The following is an 18,931-nucleotide window of genomic DNA, read 5'->3' as shown; positions in this document are numbered from 1 at the left end:
ACCAGCGCTGTGTGTCTAAATGTACTTAGTTACATTCGACCGAAATGTTCTTCCCCAGGTGCCCCTAAAGGGTCCGAGGTCCCACCCACTACCCACTCCAATCAATCCTTAGATGCATCGTGATTCTCTCATGAAAGATTATGTGTCGATGCAGAAAACTCAATTCTCAGCATTATGATCGCCTGTAACAGCTATGAGACACCAGGCGGTCCGTTCCTGCCGCTGAACGCAACAGACCTAAAACAAAACACATGCGTCTTGTTTACGTTCTAAACTTGGCTAAATACGAGCGGAGACTTGGTGAGGGCGGCTGAGCTCGAGCAGCCCAATATGGACACAACCCGACCGGCACCCCCCCCCCCCCTGCCTCTAAAGCTAGCTTATAGAAGCATTTGGCCTCTTCTTAACATCCAACTCAGTCGTTGAGAATCAGGGCTTTTGCGTTATGTTGCACACTTTGGAACCGAGAAACAGCGTTCCATCTAGATGTTTTTACAGAAACACCGATGCTCAAACTCTACAACAAAACCAAAGCTAAAGCCATGAAACAACTGTAGAAACTGCGTGGGATAGAAGTAACCACAGATTATAGTGTCCCTGCATGTATAGTTTCACCACATGTTTCAGAGGAAGCATTTCGTATGAGAGCTGGTACAGAATGCTCATTACACAGGATTAGTTGAAGAGAAGTCTATATTATTTATTTGTGGATGGGGGCAGCTTTTTATGTCAAGTGATTAAGAACATGCAGAAGTCTTGTGTTGTTAAAGGCAGAGTTGTATTTATTGTCCTGTTGGTTCTCTTAGGAATGCTGGGGAAATGTAACCCTCCAGTTGTTCCTAATATTGAATTAATAAAAGAGAATGAAAGTGAATTCATCCGTTTTTTAATTATGATGCATCGGTAATGGTTTTATAAATGCATTGTAGTCCTCTGACTCCGATACCAGTGTTTCATGAACAAGCTTTATGCCTCACTGTGAGAAAGTGACCGGGATCATTCTTTACTGTGTGAAACATTGCTTTCCTAACTTTGTAGAACACAATGTAACAAATAAATACATAGATATAAATGTTCTGACTTGTTCTTTATCAAAATAGTGGTATCGAATACCAGATCGGGCTATTGTCCCCAACATCCAATCCAGCTGTTTGAGCCAGTGTTGGCATCAGTGCATCTCTATGACCATTAATTATTATTATTGTCTGCTAAAATGCACTCAAAAGACATTAATGATGATTTTACTCACCACTACACAAGGATGGGTATGTTAGTGTGTATGACACCAAGACTGTGCACTCACCACTCCATGACAATAAGCAGACACTTCCTGCTCTGATAGAGGTTCTCATAGACATCAATGATGCGCACAATGTTGGCACAGGGAGAAGCCCTCCAGTGCAGCTCCACCTCCCTACGGGCCTTGGCACAATCCTGCAGCATCTGGACAGAAGGTCAGAGACAAGGAGGGTGAGGCCGGGAAACATCAAATACAAACAACAGTTATAAAATACACTACAAGTTAACACTGCTGGTTAACTGCCAAACAGAGAAAGATGTGCAATGTGAAAGAACTTGACCCCCAGAAGGTGAATGAAGTGTGAAATACATTCTGTATGTACGAGGTGACACGAAACCAACAGCGGACACACTGGACGATTACATCACATCAACAGTAAACATACAAGACAGAAGTACAGTGCTGCCATCAGCTGGCAGAATGTTGAAAACATGTCGAGGAGTTTCTTCTAATCCAGTCTTGTGTGAGTGTAGCACCCTCTGTGTGTGCCGCTATGTCAACACACCGTTCAACAAAAGCACATGCAATTCAAACAAGTTTGTGTCGTCATGAATACATTTATTTATTGCTGCCAACAGCAAAATGTTAAATCCTCGACACCAGAAAGTCCAGGGAGGAGTTTAGTTGCAGAGAAATATTTCTGAAACACTTAGAAATCCAGCATGCTGCTCAAGGGCACTCGGGAAGCCTGGAGGTATGGTACCTGGCATGACTCCGGTGCTTTTGGACAGGTGACATGAAATTCAGTATTGCACCGCTTTCAATTTTGTGTGGGTCAGTGGGTGTATTGTTATGCTGGCTGTCCACCATAGTGCACAGCCAGCAGATAATAAAAGGCTTGGTCATGTTATTAATTCACACCGTTGTTATTTCTGTTAGATATGATTTCAGGAAAGACAATTTCTTTATTCTAAGTAAGAGGTATGATAATTGAATGTACAAGTTCTTCTTGCCATAACCCGTATTTGTTGTACTTCATGTTTTCTTTTCTTTTCTTTTTTTAGTGAAGCATGTTGAGATGCACTTTGTTGGAATGCCGCCTACAAAAGGGAAACCAGACAGTTTTCCCTTTTATTTCATGAGACAAAACGGAATGAGGAAACAAACAATGCTCATAACTGAAAGAAAATAATCTGTGGTCAGAGTCACACATCATTACAACAATCCTTCACTTCTAGCAAAGACACAGCTGAGGCAACAACACTAGGATACACAATAATGCTCATGTTCATCAAAGAAAGCATTCAGTATTACTAAGTGTGAGTTTTTACTCTGCACAGGGTCATATATTATGATAAATAAGGCCACAGACACCATCACAGGAAACTCTCTGCATCCTTTACTGTAAAACGACTTTCAGTCAAATATAGGCCTGAACTTTTGAACTTCTATTTTACATCCAGACGACATAAAAATGCAATTTTCTATAGTTTTGGGACTACTTTGGGTAAAGGAGATCATAAGTCATAAAAGATTCAATAAGGATAGGGATGACTTTTCAGTATAGCTGCTCAAAGTATAAGTTGTGAAGAAGAGGCAATTTAATGTTAAACTAGAAGGGAGCACTGCAGATCTCTGCCAGTTTTCTGCGAGAATGCAAGATTAGCCGTGGACAGACAGAGGCGCGCACGCACACACAAGTCAAAATTGCATAATCCTCCTGGCGGAGACAGTAAGTGCTAGTGTTTGTTGATAGATTTAACTATACGATATAAGATACCACAAGTAAAACCCTAAAATATCCTCGTCAGTCGATGTAAAGAGTTCAGCCTTGTAGCTCAGACAATGAACCATCGTCTGTCTATCTTGTGCTGCATTACATTCCAACACTGCCCACAGTCACAACACAGCAGTGGGCTTCGTTCCAGCAGCCAGTGAGTGCTCGGGGAGCCAGAGAAGCCAGTTTGCTGTCTGGCACACAAAACCGTCAGTGTGTTTACACAAACATTAGAAACCAGGTTACTTACATAAACCAGGTTACACAGGAAATCAGACAATACATAATGATAACCTGGTTACTGTCAAGCTGAAAATTAGCAGTATCAGCAATATGTCTCCCATAGTACCTTACTTTTGGGAGCATTGCTTCAACTAATATAACAATTAGAGATAAAAGACACTGATTGTATTCGTTCAGTGTGAGTGTCGGAGAGCTGAAGGCACAGCGAGAGGACGGGCAAAGCTGTGGTTGATTAACCAAAAGTGTGTGAACTAAACCCAGCTTAGCTGAAACCACAAGGTCAGACAATGCTATAAAACACTCAGTTGTGTGTTTATGCACCGTTTCAATTCAAACAAGCCAACAAGACGGTTATTATGTTTCTGAATTAAACTAGAACATAAATCCGATATTGAAACTTTTGTGCACGTAAAAATTACCTTTTGTGAGCCCTTTCATTTACAGCCGAAATAAACTCTACAACCACAAACTACAGACACAGGGCATTCAGCCAAGGTATGTTGTCAATTAGGGGATTTTTGAGCACTTTCCAGAACAGAAAGTCGTCATCCAATCACCACAAAAATGCAATTCTTACAGAAATGCCCATCCAATCACAGCATGACTTTTTCTATGGTATTCTAAATCTGTGCAACAAATAAAGTGAGCATGGGAATGTCAATCATTGTACACTTTCACAATAAATAAATACATTTTGATTTATAACTAGAAGGACTTCACACACAGTGCTGAGCTGCATCTCAAATTAATCTTCAGGTCTTCAGATGATGTATTGGCTCCCACGTCTTTGTGGCACATACCAATTACTTTTTATCCACCCCATAACATCCCCCGCCCCCCACCCCTAGACCTAAAAAGACTTTAGATGCATCTGCCATAAACTTACTATATTTTCAATACATTAAAATAAAATGGGGAAGTTTGTGGTTTGGACCCAAATCCAATGTTTTATTACAATTATTCCTTTACAAGTGAATCAGATCTCGAAGGCCCATGCCTCACTTTCCTAGCCTCGTCTCATAACAGTGTGGAGGTCAGGCTCGTGACAACTCTAGCTAAGTTTAATATGCTTTATAAACCGGCAACTAAAGGGTCAACTCATTGTTTGTGTGTCGCTGTAGTATACCAGGTTTTTAGTCAGAAGAGTTCCCTGCACGCAGCTCTGTGATTGCTGACTTTTTTGCTGTGCAGGAGTTTGTTTAAGTCTTGCATGAGCTGACAGCTGAGCAGTCCCGACAGTCAGCTGATGAACGGCAGTCTTTTTATTGAAAAAGCCACCGAATTCATATTGTCCTTTTGATAACATCCATGTTGGTTTGTGATCATTAACTTTTAGTTTGTTTCAACACTGCAAAGTGAAACGGAGAACCCTCCTCATGTGACTTCATGTCTTTGTTTGTAAATATGTCTGTAGGGGAAGGCCATGAATAACTGCAACATATAAAATGTCATTTCTGACTTTTAATGTTCACAACCGTAGAAAGAAAAAAAAAAAAAAAAAAGGAGGGAAACTACCCAGGAAACATAAGACCAGTGAATACACAGGAAAGACATCAAAGACAAGAGATAACATGTAGTTTTGACTTACAGTGGGTACGGAAAGTATTCAGACCCCTTTAAATTTTTCACTCTTTGTTTCATTGCAACCATTTGCTAAAATCAAAAAAGTTCATTTTATTTCTCATTAATGTACACTCAGCACCCCATCTTGACAGAAAAAAACAGAAATGTAGAAATTTTTGCAAATTTATTAAAAAAGAAAAACTGAAATATCACATGGTCATAAGTATTCAGACCCTATACTTTCCGTACCCACTGTATAACCTATAACGTTGCCGTTACTTATATTCAAATCAAAACTCAAGTTTGTCTGTATTGGCATCTTAAAAAAATAGATGAATTGTTGAAGCAAAGGTTTGAGGGGTGAGCGGCTGTTACCAGGAGGAGTTGGTATGGCGTAGGGTGCTCTACTCTCTGCTTTATCTCAACAGTGAACACAGTTCAACCACCCTTTGGGACAGAACAAACAAGTGGGGCTCTGACTTTCTGCATCACAGCAGAGTGAAAAACACCCAAACAGACACACAAAACATCAGGCACAGGACAGAATCGTTGCACTGTGATCCTTCGACACTTTCGCCCTCTATAATGCATCGACATAAATTCAAATGACAAAACTGTGCCACAAAATCATGTGGTATTGTAAATGTGATAGTCAGTTTATAGGCAGACAATATTGTTTTACTACTGGGACGCAGATCTACTTCCGCTACAATATAAAATGATTTATAAAAGTTTTAACTGAAGGAATGAACAGCAGCATTTCCTGCAATAATATATTTTAAAATTCTAAAATAGTTATATTGCTGTACGAATAGGTCGATGGCGTCTATTGCCAGTTACCCGTTGGTGTGGCCACTACACCAACGTACTACACCTCATCTGGTTTTGCACTCAAAACTACAGATGTCATGCAGCGTGAACATACTCCTAAAAATCTGATACGAGCACAATGTCGAACATTCAAAACCCTGATGAATGAGAATCCAAAGCCTTATTTTAAATTAAATAAATATGTTGTCTCGTTATCTCCACTACCTCATAGGAATCCCAACAAAGTCAACAGCAACACATCGGCTCCATGTGGGCGCAGGCAGCCAGATGAACACTCTTTAACATCTCCATGTATAGGAGGAGGGGTCGTATCTTTCAATTATCATATTGCACATTTGATTTCTTTGACTTCGCACCAACTGAAACACTGTCTACATCACTTTATAATAAATAATAGTATGTAATGTCTGTTTTGGACTAAGTGCGGGCCAGTCTTGAGAGTCTACATAATCGTTACTCTGGTGTCTAACTGTCAAGAGGAACTAAAAGACACATGACCTGGAAACAAGAATCATGCGTGGAAACTAACATTTGCCCATCTAATTATAGCAGACTTCCCTCCACAAACAAAGACTTTACGCCATCTTCTTAACACATGCACAATCGTATACATACATAAGAACCCCCCCTCCCCCCCACCCCTTGTCACCTCTCTGTTGGTGTTTGTGTGACTGCATAGCCCCCCCATCTGCTGTTGGCCCTTTGACGGTAAACAGTGAAGGTTATGGAGAAAGAGGGAGATGAGAGGGGGGCAGATGGGCACACAATACACTTCCTCAAGCTAACACAAAAGCTCCCGAGCTCGGGGCAGGACAGTGGGAGGTGGGATGGGGGGGGGTACACTGAAGGAGCACCCATCCTCCACCTGCCGCTCGTCATGAACCGGGGAAAAGTCCAGGGTTGATCTGGTGAAACCAGAGGAAAATATCACACAGAGGGTGATGGGGCTGTAGAGTAGAGAGATTATTGAGGGGTGACAAGTTAAGCTTGGCTCAATCAAAAAAAGCCTCTTAACCTGACAAAGGGGTTAAACAACAATATAGCAGAAGTGGTGTCTTTGTCTCTCTGTGCGTGTGTGTGTGTGTGTGTGTGTGCTCGCGCTCAGTGAAGCAGCATGTTTGTGTGTCAATAGGACATGATCTGGCTAAAAACATCTGCTTTGCCTCACAGGACCATCAGATAATCATCTATTGAGTGTGTGTGTGTGTGTGTGTGTAATGCATATAAACAACTGCACTGTTTTATGTGGTTGCAAAAGGGAACTACTTTATGTTGTACACAGTAAACGGCGTGCTGCTGTGTAGACACGTCGGTAGAGATGGCGTGATTGCATATAAAGACAATTCAAAGACAAGAAGGAATGAATTTACCCACGGCAAAACAAAATAGGTGATAAGTTGAAAACATTTCAACTTGAATGAAAAACTTCCTCTTCAAGAGACTGGGGGAAAATAAAGTATTTAAGTTCTGACTGGTATTTAAGACTGGTATTTAAGACTGGTATTTAAGTTTCTGATCAGTCAGTCTTAGCTGGTACGGCACACACTGTTCAGCTGTCAATCAAGTCACTTCCGCATGGTAAACATATTTGTTTAATTCCGTTTAAACACACCTTTAAAAGACAAAATCTTCATGTTGCTTTGCTTGCTCCATGTTTTGACGGTATCACAAGTCAGATTGAAGCGCTACCAGTTCTGTGAGGAATGGTCATTTTTCCTCTCAAGACAGACAGCTAGCTTGCAGGTGAGTATTTTTAGCCAGCAGGTGTCCCTGTACACAACACACATTCATAAAAAAAAATGAGCGGCTGACAAAAGGGGGAGGAAGTGAGAGAGTACGACATCTGTATGACACACAGAAACAGCTGTCTCACTTCCTGATACAGGCTGGAAGACCTGCATGGAAACAAAGAAGGAGATGGAGTGTTTTAAGAGGAGCAGCGGGGTTGCGAGAGACAAAAGGCAGACGGGGATAATGAACAGATAAGTGTCACTAAATAAGTACAGACTGAAGGCGTTTGGCATGTTTTTCGACAGCCTCTACCTCTATTCGTCCCTTTGAGCCGGCCTTCTGACACCTCATGATTCATGTTGTGAATCCCCTGAAGTGCTTGATGCAACAGCGTCACTGCATGAATACAAATAGGCTGGTGTAATACCACCTGATTTTAAATGGCGGGAATTCATGCTGTCAGCCGGTGATGTGTCCCTTTGACAAGGTGTGTGTGTGTGTGTGTGTGTGTGTGAGTATGTTTTCAGACAGACTACATAAAACTAGAAAAACTTCAGGAAGTTACTGATCAGTTTTTGTTCCGATTAAACTAAATACATGTAACATGTTAATAAGTGAGCTTTAGAGTTGCTGATTTCGTTACCTTTTCAGAGGCTTCCTGTATCTACCTGTCTTTATGCTAAGCTAACCAGCTGCCAGCTGCTGGCTCAGCTAAATATTTGCCATGCAGATATGAGAGTGATATCCATCTTCTCTCATCTAAACAGGGAATGAAATTACCACCTGCCAAACACAGAGTAAATATTTGTATTGGCACGCGAGTAGAAAATTCAGGTCACCTGCAAACATTGGCAGTTTATTTTTGCTAGAAATATTTATATATTTTTTATTATTATTTCAGAAGTGGCAGGAGAAATGAATGCAGTAGAAATGTTCAATGATCTGCCACAGTGACGGGCGAGGACAAAACCTAATTTCAAATCTTGAATTTAAATCTCGGCAAGAAAGCTTATTTTCCTTTATTATAAAAAAATGTTCCTTTGTCTTTTCCATTACGTTAGAATCTAAAGACACCACCATTAAAACAAACAGCCAAATAAATAAATGAGGATCAACAAATTAAATCTATGACTTGCTTGTCCTTCTATGCACCAAAAACAAATTTAGCTTCAAATGAGTGTTTTTAAGTATTTTGGCTAATATTCATACCAGAGCGCACGTGTAGCAAGTTGAATGAATGAACTCTGGAAGAGAGAAAAACATTCACTTCCCTTTACCGTTAACAGTATTCAATCATTTCACTTCCTTATTAGGAACCGATTATAAAACCGAAGCAGAACTAAACACAAAGAATGGTTGGTGGAGAAGAAGTCCAGCATCAATACAATTATGAACAAAAGGTTGTGTCTGTTGAGAGCTTATTAAGGAAGTAGTCACAACCATTCATAAAGAAGTGCTGTTTCAGTATGACAGAGTGCTGCATCAGCCTAGAAATGACTATGTATCACAGATATGAATTCTGCTTCCATCTATCACAACTACAATACCACATCCTTCCAAATAACCTTCCTCTACAGACAGGGAGGCAGCAGAGACTGTCACAGCGTGGGGGTTGGCTGGTGGATCCTGCGCCCAATCACAGACGACGTAAAAATGCAAACCAGTAAATCATATTATGTCATAAGGAGCTTACAACACCAAGATCAATGTTTACCAAAAAAAAGCTTTTCCTTCAGCTAATCTCTTTGTTTGTGACAAATGTCAAACAAATATTTTCACAATAATCTGATAGGAGAAAAAGGATCTTATGGCATTGAAGGATTGGTCATAGTTTTAACATAACAATGTCAAACGATACAGACTTAGGCTACATCCACACTAATACCTTTTCTGAAGACGAATATCACGTGACTGTTCATATATACTGAGTAATATAGTAGTCTTCAATAATGAAAGGCTGTGCTTTATACTTAAGATCTTCCTCTAAAATCATCCTCTATAAACTCAGACAAATTTCGTGAAAAGTTCTATTTTTCAGACTTAGTTACAACGCTGCAGGTCTGCTAGCTATGCTAGCTCTGCTATGCTAGCTCTGCTGTTGGCTGAAGTCCCTGTCATACTGGAGTGAAATTATTGCTTTTGTTCCTTTACAGTTTCTGTGTGGACTTCACAATAGTTGTGCAGAACAAAATAAGTATTAATAAGGAAAGCAAAGTCCTCGATCGATAATCAAGTCTGTTTGTGATTTCCTGGCAATAGAGATAGAGACGTGACGAATCAGGAAAGGACACGTCGTGACTGCTAAGAACCAATCAAGTAGCGAATGCGGGTGTCTACGTCATCGTTCCCAAACATATTCGTTTTAACGCCCTTCCACACTAGGAGGTAACCCCGGAGTTTTCAAACTTATCCGTCCTCTGGAGCGTTTTCAAACTTTCAAACTCCAGTGTGTTTAAGACACTCAGTGTAAACGTAGCAAAAGAGATGTGTTTTAAAATGGAAACATAGCAGTGTGGACATGGCCTTAAACACCACAGGCTGCAATTCAGATCCCTTTACTTATAACCGAGTTAGAAACAAAGGGAGTTATGTTCTTTTTGCAGTGCTTGGAAATGTAACCCTCCAGTTGACACATCTCTTCTATTTGTTACTAATATTAAATTAATAAGAAATAATGGAAGTTTTTTTTATTATGAATCATCACAAATATGCAGTGTTTTTTAAGTAGATAGTCACAGTGAGAGAAAAAGTATAGTCACATCAGAGGCCTCTGAATCAAAACATTTCTTGTGAGAGTGTAATTACGAGAATAGTAGAGATGACCAACAAATTTAAAAAAGACTACATTGCTGAGGCTTGAAGCTAATTTTCCACAACAGGGCATAAATAGTGATGATAAAAGTGGAATAATGAGTAGGTACTCTCTGGCGTCTTAGAGATGCCTCTCTCATAAGGGTACAGTTAGACGGACGGGGCAGAGACAGAACTCAAAGAGAACCTCTTCCTTCCTCTCCTCCTCCCTCCTTTTCCTTCCTCTCTCACCGTCTCACGATTGAAGCTCGGGCCGGGCTTTTCCATTCTGCGTTAACCTTTAATCCGACATGCTGGATTCAGAAGGATTCATGTTGTGTGGACGGTGGCTTTCACTAGAAGGACATTTGTTCAAGCACACCATTTAGACAAAGTCTGGATTATTCTGTTCCACAGTAGTCCAAAATAAACTTTCAGAAATCCAAACCTATGAAAGAAGAAAAAGCTTCCATTTTAACTGGCGAATGTTTCCACTTCCCTTTTTTCTTAACCAACCCTGAGCAGGTGTGTTTATTCACCACAGTGACTTCCACATATTTCAAAATTTCAGGAAGAGCAACTTTAACAGCTCACAAAATGTGGCCGAAACATTTAGTCATTCCGTCTATGATTACATCACCGTAACCACATTTCACTGAGTTTCTTTCCGGATACGGCAATAACTTGTTTTTCAAAACTTCTTGTTGGCCATCCCTGCAACCTCTTGGTCTTAATGGACTTCATGTACAGTAAGCTGGTTATTGTCCGATTTCTGCAGTAACCAGATAGCTTCTACATCTTGTAAATAAGAAACCTAAAACATCGAACTAAGAGTTTATAAAGCCAACAGTACACATGTGAAGTAAAGACACCCGTGTGCTGTCACTCACTACAGAGTAGAGTTCTACTGGACATGAAAATGAGACATGAATCCCAGCAGTTATTATATTTAGAAATAGAAACATAGTCCTCGTGGTTGTTTTGCTCTTTTAGAGATGTGCTTGCATCGGACACAGACAGTCTTTCTAACCAAAAAACAATGTGGGAACATAATATTCATATCAGGTCAAGGCATCACTTTGCTACAAGCCCTACAAGTTTACCTTGAGCAAGTTGTTTTGTACTTTATCTAATCCACAATCACAGCTCAATCAGTTAAAATTCAATCAATCAGGAGTTGCCCATAAGACTTGATTGCACAATGATTTGATTTGATTATTTGGTGTCTAGGTTTAAAAAAAGTACTATTTCACTTAACCCGACGACATTACCGTATTTGCGAGGCTTTTGGAATTACATAAATGTTGTGCGACTGAAAAGCTGAGACTCTTGTGGATCCAATGAGTCCATCTGTGATGATGTTAGACCTCATAGTAGCATTTCACAGAGTGAGACCGTCACCGTTGACCTGTTGTAACCTCTACGATAATCACAACCTCATGAAACTTTATAACCACAAACGATAGACCGAGTCCATTCAGAGGAGGTATGGCTTCCTCTGGTATATTGACACGAAGGGGGTTTATGTGCAGTTTCCGTGACTTATGAAACTCAAGTGAGCACCGGAATGGCCGTTATATACTTCGATCATAATGTTCTCAGCTTTCACAATAGATTTAAATTAATTCCGTAATGAATATTTATTCCCGATTTAAAAAGACAAAAAAACGGGCCATTGTGGGTTTCTACGGTTAATGTTTTTTTCTCTTAAAGCACTTAAATAAAACATTATTTCTGGAAATTCTCTTTTTAGTAAAAAATCATGCATCAGTGATGCACTTAAAATGGAGAAAAAAATAAATGAAATGTGTTGCATTGCATGTTGATTAAGTGGTGTTCCTAAATGTTGTGCTGGTGCTCCTTACATTTGTATTGAGTACCAGTACTCCTAGTGGACAAGTTATTCTGGAACCATGCATGCTTTAAGAGTGAAAGCAAGAGAGACGGATCGTTTTATACAGAACCGAATGACCCAATGTATTCTCCAACTTCCAACAGCCTCCACTGCATTGGTAGTGTTGGGTCTGCACAACAACGGATGCACAAAAAAAAAAATGCCGCACTGACCACACATACTGCTCAACTTTTGCCACAAAACAATGCAACGTTATCCAGTAACAGTGCAGATTCACGTAGAATGTCTTATAATGTGAACTGCATCATTTTACTGTTTACCACACAAAGATTGGAACAAAAATGATTGCCTACTAGATGTACAAGTCAAACAGATCTTTGTAAAATAATGTCCCTTTTTTACCCCTATACTGTAGCTACAAGGCCACACAAACACACCCCTCTGCATCTTTTTAACACAGTGCTATGTTGGATCAGAATCTCAATAACTTGGTTTCTTGTGTGCATGTAAATGTAGTCGCTATAAGAAGATACCAGCAGAAGCCTCCCAGCCTTAAGAGAGACAGACCAATCAACGCAGAAGGGCAAAGAGCTTTGTCTCGAACAAAACAAACAAAGTCAAAAGGTATCGATTCTCTGCGACAGGTCATAATGCGTTACAAGTTTTAGAAAAGTGCATTTTTAGGACTTCCAAGACTTTAGGGTCTCCGATTCTCTTCCACAGTCTCTCTCCAACAAACACTTAGTGTCAGAGTTACAAATGATTCCGCTGCACCGTGTGCACAAAACGTGGTTCAAGGGACAGGTAAAAGTTGTACAAGGTGATGTCACCTTAAGCCAGTGTGGCTGATTGCTGATCCTGGCGTCTACTGCGAACCTAATGAATTCAATAGATGAGCTGACTCAGCAAACATCAGTAAAAAAAGACATCAGCTCATTGAGTGGAGGCATCAATCGTGTTGGTTAAAGTCCGTCTTAAAACAGCATGAGAAGATATTAGTGAATCTAGCATATTACATATTACAGAGGGAGCTCACAGACGACAGAAGCTCAAACACTAACATTTTTACCACCAACATTATTTTGTGGCGTTGTGTTGTTAACCAATTAGTGCAGAAAGTTTCTAGTAACTCTCGTGTAGATCTAACACATTGTGGCTGCTGCTTCCCTCTCAAGATGGGATTTGTGTTGTTTTTATAGCATCTTTTCTACTTCAGCTAAGCGTTCATTTTTAATACATTTCTAATTCGCTTTTCCAAAAGCACAGGAAACAGTTCTATAGAAGCACACTAGAGAATGACTGAGAATAGCAGTTGAGCCGCACTGCTCTCCTGCGAGTAGAAATTAAAAACTATTTTGCTCTTGCAATGTCAACTCGTAATACCGTAGTTATATAAACTCATCCTCAACATCTAATTCTGGCTTATACCTAAAACTAAGATGAATATGTATGGTAAGATGGTCAAGACTACATATTCAGTTGCACAAATACTGAGTACACAACTTTGCTCTACAATAGTTAGTGACACAATGGTTTATATCAACAATGAATATTTATATTTTTGTACCAGTTGGCACCTACTTTTGCTGTAACAATCTGAGCTTTATTTTGAAATCACAGCTCTGTTTTTTAGTTGTACCACATTTTCCAGATGTTCTGTGTACAGCGGTGAACCTACTGGTGATTCTATCAGTTGAGGAAATAATGCCACTGAAACTCTGTACATGTATGTTTTAATTCAAATCCTTATAGTGTACTGTGATCATTTGGCCGAGATATTACTACCATAAAACCATTACATCGCCCACATGTGCACTCTCTTGTTCTATATTAATTTCTCTCTCTCTCTTTTCAGTCAATGCCGTTTAAACTTTGGTATTCTAGAATTGTCAGCGTAGCACGGTAGCGACCCACGTCCCATCCAGGTTGAGAGGAGGGTCATGGTCGACCTATTCAGGTAGTAGGGTTGCACAATTTATGGAATATTAATCGTGATCACGATTTGGGCTTCCCACAATGAAATGAACATAATTAAAAGGAGATATTGACGTTTAAAATGTGTGCTCCGCTCATAGAAAACTAAGCTGCATATCATACCAAGGGCCTAAACTAACCAGCCGGCAAACGAGAGGTTTTGGCTTCACTTTTGGGGAGCAGCCATGCCGCTGCACATGCACCCTACAGCTGCTCTCAACGTGCATAAGATCAATGCATTTCACTTACAAATGTGACCTACAAAATGTTGGGTGAAAATACCTGCATTTATTCATATCGCAAGATTTATATTGCAGAAATAATATACATCGCAATGTCTCTACTCTGTAAATTTACTGTGAAAGTGCAATAAATAATATGTTATCCCTTAAATCAATGAACAGTTGTGATTATTAATTATAAATAATTTTGGCCATAATCGTGCAGTCCAATCAGATAAGCTCAGTGATCGCTCACTGTGTTATTAGGAAACAGGTGGATGATTGTGAAACATTTAGAAAGGTTTTACTACATTCTAATGTAGCCTCTGCGAGTCCCGTCATTTGAGCTGAATATGAGGAAAGATTTTAGGTTTTGTGGCGAGCTGCAAAGGATTTTGAGAGACGTGTCTGGATGTTTAATTGGGTACCTGATAAAGACCCTCAGGCTCACACTGTTGCGTCATTCAATGTCTGGGCTCTTACAGTCGCTAACAATTCAGTGAACTGTACCAAACTTTGGTTGGAGGGCAACGACAAAAGCTCTATTCAGGTGCATTACATAAACTATAACATACTGTCTCAATTAATAAACATCTTCACCAACTTTAACTTACAGGCTTAAAACAAACAACATCCAACAGGTTTGGGCAAGATCGTGTGTGTGTGTCATGTTTAATGAACACACACACTAGTGTAAAACGCTGTGACCCGATTATTGAGACCGTTTGAATCACCACACAGGATGTTCCCAGGCTGTGATTCATTTTGTGCAAAACCTATTCGGAAAAGGTTTATACTACGATCCCTTCTAACAATAAACAACTGAATTGGCCCGCAGTAATAAATAGCTTCAGTGGGTCTTGTTTCAGTCCCCCGTGTGTGGATAGCCGTTGTGACGTTTGTCCTTTATCAATCATTGACCGATACAGAACGTGATCTCTAGATCCTGACACCGCAGAGTCACTTTACAGCCAGCCCTGAGGTTTTTCTAATTTACAGTTTAAATCCAGAGAACAATCTGAGGGCGGAAACTACCAACAAATATATGTTTATCACAGTGTTATCACAACACACTAAATGGTGGATGATTCGCAAAACAATAACAATTGCACGGGTTGAGAAATGGTGTCGTGTATCATATAGCCTGTCCAGCAATGTGCTCTGGACTCCACTGTTCACAACAACTAACACATGTTAAGGGGCAGCACATCACAGGGTACCCGTTATAAATGAATTAGTTGTTCACATATAAAATACACCAGTATCTTTGTCTCCACCTAAAAAAAAATGAGAAACCCCTTTATTCTATATGAGGTACTTCAATCACAGATCACCTAATAACTGATCCGCAAACATCTGGGTGATTTTTAGGTAGAGTAATGATGGCCAGTGATAACAGTGTATAAGATGGATAGAACAATAGTATCACGACCCTCACAAGGCCATAAAAACAAACCGTATCTGCAAATTATTTTGTCAGCTAATCTATTTAACAGTCATCTATGAAACGTAAATAAATTTCAATCACATTTTCCAGGAACTGTTGGTGATGTCTTCAGGTTGCCAGTTGTGTGCGACCAACAGTACACAAAATGTCATTCAATTGAAAAACTACCAAATATTCACATTGAAAGAGGCAAGTTGACTGTTTTGCCATTTTATCAATCAAAATTGTTGCTGATAAATCTTCTGTCAATCAATGAAAAGACTAATCCTTCCAGGTATTTGTTTCTGTTATATTTGTGTGAACCTGAGTTGGAATAGTTTGTATAAAATCCACATTTGAACACAACACTTCCAGTAGAATGACTATTTAAAAGCTGTTTCTTCTAAAGGTATTCAGATCTCCTGGCTGTGCCTCAGATTTAACATTCTTCCTCTTCTGGACAAGTTTCTTTCCCCCCCAAAGGATGACTTACCTTCAGCGCATACTTGTCTCCAGTCTTCTTCTGGAAGATTTCCAGCACCTTGCCATTGATGCCCAGCCCCAGCACCTGGCTGGTCACCTTGTAGTCGTCTGTTATGGCATTCTTCTTGATCTGTAAGGAGGGTCTCACGTGGAAGGGGAGGAACTGGCCCGTGGTGTTCTGCTGGCCCGACGAGTTGGGAAACAGTGGCTGGTTCTGTGCGTTGGACAGCATGCTTTTTGGTTTGGGCTGAGAAGACGGAACAGCCACCTCTCTATAAAACACTTGTCTTTTTTTTCTTCTTTAAAATGCAGACCCGAGTCTTCTTCCTGGGTTAGCTGGCCTTTGACACAGTGTTCACGGTGTAACGCTAGCAGCCAGGCCCGAGAAATAACCGGCAGAAGTTCGGACGTTACAAAGTCACTTAGGTTAGCCGATACAATGCTAGATTAGCTAGCTGTTAGCATGCTAGCTTGATCCTATTCTTGACCTGTGATTCTCGGCTAACAACTCAGCTATCGGTTAGCTTATCCATCTCTGGCGGTTTCCGCCGTTCCACCGGTTCCTCAAAAGAAGCACTTCGGGAACTTTTCTTAAAAACGTCCCATAAATCGTCCACGAGGCTGGGTTTTCAAAATTAGTAACGTAAAAAGCTCGCGAGTGAAGTTATAAAAAAAAAAAAGCCAACAATAACACTCAACGGAAGACAAGACAACAGCGGGGTAAAAGTCCGACACCAGTAGCACGCCAAACACACTTCACTTTCAGACGGACAGACACACAGCCGGAGCAGGTTTTACTGCTGACGTCATGGCCGGGGCTTTTTTTTCTTCTTCTGCGCTTAAAGGAGAAGTACGACAAGGAAGCGACGGAGTGTTTATATAAGAGAGCGGCAGACAGACTGTAGAGCACAAGGAAAGGAGACACAGGACAGGGCTAGATACAAGATAAAAGTTATGACCTGATTGCTGCAATTCAGCCACAAGTAACCATATTAGTTATTGTGGATTTTTTTTTACTTTTTAAATTTTCTTTACTGTTTTATTGCTTATTTATAATACTTGTTTTTTTTACTATGTCTCTTGTTTGCACTATAGGCTACTGTATGCTGCTGTAATCCTGTGAATTTCCCCGCTGCTTGAAGGATTATTTTATTTTATTTTATTTTATCACATTTTTATTTATTTATTTCTATCTTGGTGTTTGAATTACATTAAATTCCCCACACGGGTCAGCCAGGTTACCAGATTACCTTTTGTTCCTCTGAAGAGACCCACTTGGCAATGTTTTGATAGTAAAAGAGAGACGGACAGAAATAGACCCGTAATCTCAGACTAGAGTCCCAAAGCTTAGCTCAAGGTTAGAGAGCTCTGGTGTGTTTTCCAGCCTGCTTTTCCTAATTCAAACTGAATTCACTCATCTAAGCCTATATTTGATTGGCTATTTTACTCTTTTGTTTTGCGGCTTTATTTGCTGACAGCACAGTATGTAAGACTCTCCAAAAGTCAACGCAAATACTGGCCTCAAAACATGGTAAAAGCATTAATATTGTTAATGTGCTGTACAGTTTTTCATATATGTACCCCTGCCACCCTCAAACTCTCTTTTTTACTCTCCAACATAAAGGTAGTAGTGTGGAAAAAACTGCTTCAATTCCAATTTCGCAAATAGAATAAAATCCCTGAATTCCTTGTATATATATTTTGACATTGCAACACATGCCACATCTTTTAAAGATTTTTTTTAGAATGCAAACTTCCCCAAGGGTGTTCACACCACTCATATCAGCAGGAAAACAACAGCGGCATGACATGAGTATCTTAGGCCCTGACCTTCAGCAAACGATTTAATTCAATCATGGTACTTTAACGCAAGTGCTGCCTCAGATAGAAAGCCTAAACGGCCTCAACATTGTCCCATCAACAAAGCAATCTTTTAGTAATGTAGCCTTTAAGCATACCATCACTTTATATTGACTTCATCATTGAAATGAAATGTCTGTTTACAAATATTAATAAACAAAATATCTAGAGAAACAACATGTATATCTAATTGACTATGGTAATGTTTATGATGCTTGCTCAAAAGTTAGATTTTGAAGCCAAAACTTACACCTGGCAGTACATTTCTTGAACATCAGATATGAATCAAACATTTTTCATTTGGCAGTTCACTTTGTCACAGGCCAACAACATTCAGCTTAATTCATATGTTTGTCATTTAACGTTAGGTTGTGTATGAAATCAACCGATTTAATTATCTAGCATAAAAATGAACCATTGACAGTGAATAAATACCCTGACTCCAACAACATCATAGCACCTTATTTTTTACATTTTCTAATTCATATTTAAATTAGCCTTTGTAAGAGGACTATCAGAGTTACATTCAATTATACAATATAATTTTAACCGTAAAAACATAGAGGGTTTTACTTCTGATATTCTGTGTTGTTTACTCTGATTTCATTTACACGTTCTCTGCTTCTAAGTGTAATTCTTAAACTCTTTGGCTGTGATCCATCTTGAATTTAAATGCAGCACTTCATGTGACCACTAGATGGCAGACCAATCAAAGGTGTTATCAGAACCAACTCCTTGCACTGAATGATAGCTGTGCTCAACTGAGTATTTGCAATGAAAGTGTTTTCAAACCTGCAAGAAGCAGATGAATAGGGTTTGCCACACATAACAATACAGTGTGAGTCACATAATCAAAGTTATTATTTTTATGTGTTCAAAAGTAGGGCACTGTATAAACAATGACGATTGAATTGTCCTCCTAGAAAACAGCCCAAAC

At 39.7% G+C, this 18,931-nt stretch overlaps 1 protein-coding gene across 2 annotated transcripts in view; it reads right to left on the bottom strand.

The window, feature by feature from the left end:
• Positions 1–16,938, bottom strand: part of mapkapk2a (MAPK activated protein kinase 2a) — a 26,326-nt gene extending 9,388 nt beyond the window's left edge. Inside the window, exons 1-2 of one of the 2 annotated variants that reach the window (XM_076110606.1) lie at positions 16,145–16,938; positions 1,304–1,443 (exon numbers count right to left, since the gene is read on the bottom strand). In XM_076110606.1, coding sequence (XP_075966721.1) covers positions 1,304–1,443; positions 16,145–16,366 — 362 coding nt within the window. In that variant the 5' untranslated portion in view covers positions 16,367–16,938. The remainder of the gene's footprint in view (positions 1–1,303; positions 1,444–16,144) is intronic. The other variant, XM_076110605.1, reaches the window with a different exon arrangement.
• Positions 16,939–18,931: the final 1,993 nt, after the last annotated feature.

Source organism: Anarhichas minor, unplaced genomic scaffold (genome assembly GCF_050575085.1).
Source record: "Anarhichas minor isolate MPS153535 unplaced genomic scaffold, ASM5057508v1 ptg000043l, whole genome shotgun sequence".
In the NCBI taxonomy this organism is placed as follows: domain Eukaryota; kingdom Metazoa; phylum Chordata; class Actinopteri; order Perciformes; family Anarhichadidae; genus Anarhichas; species Anarhichas minor.
This window is presented reverse-complemented; position numbering and strand designations above follow the sequence as displayed.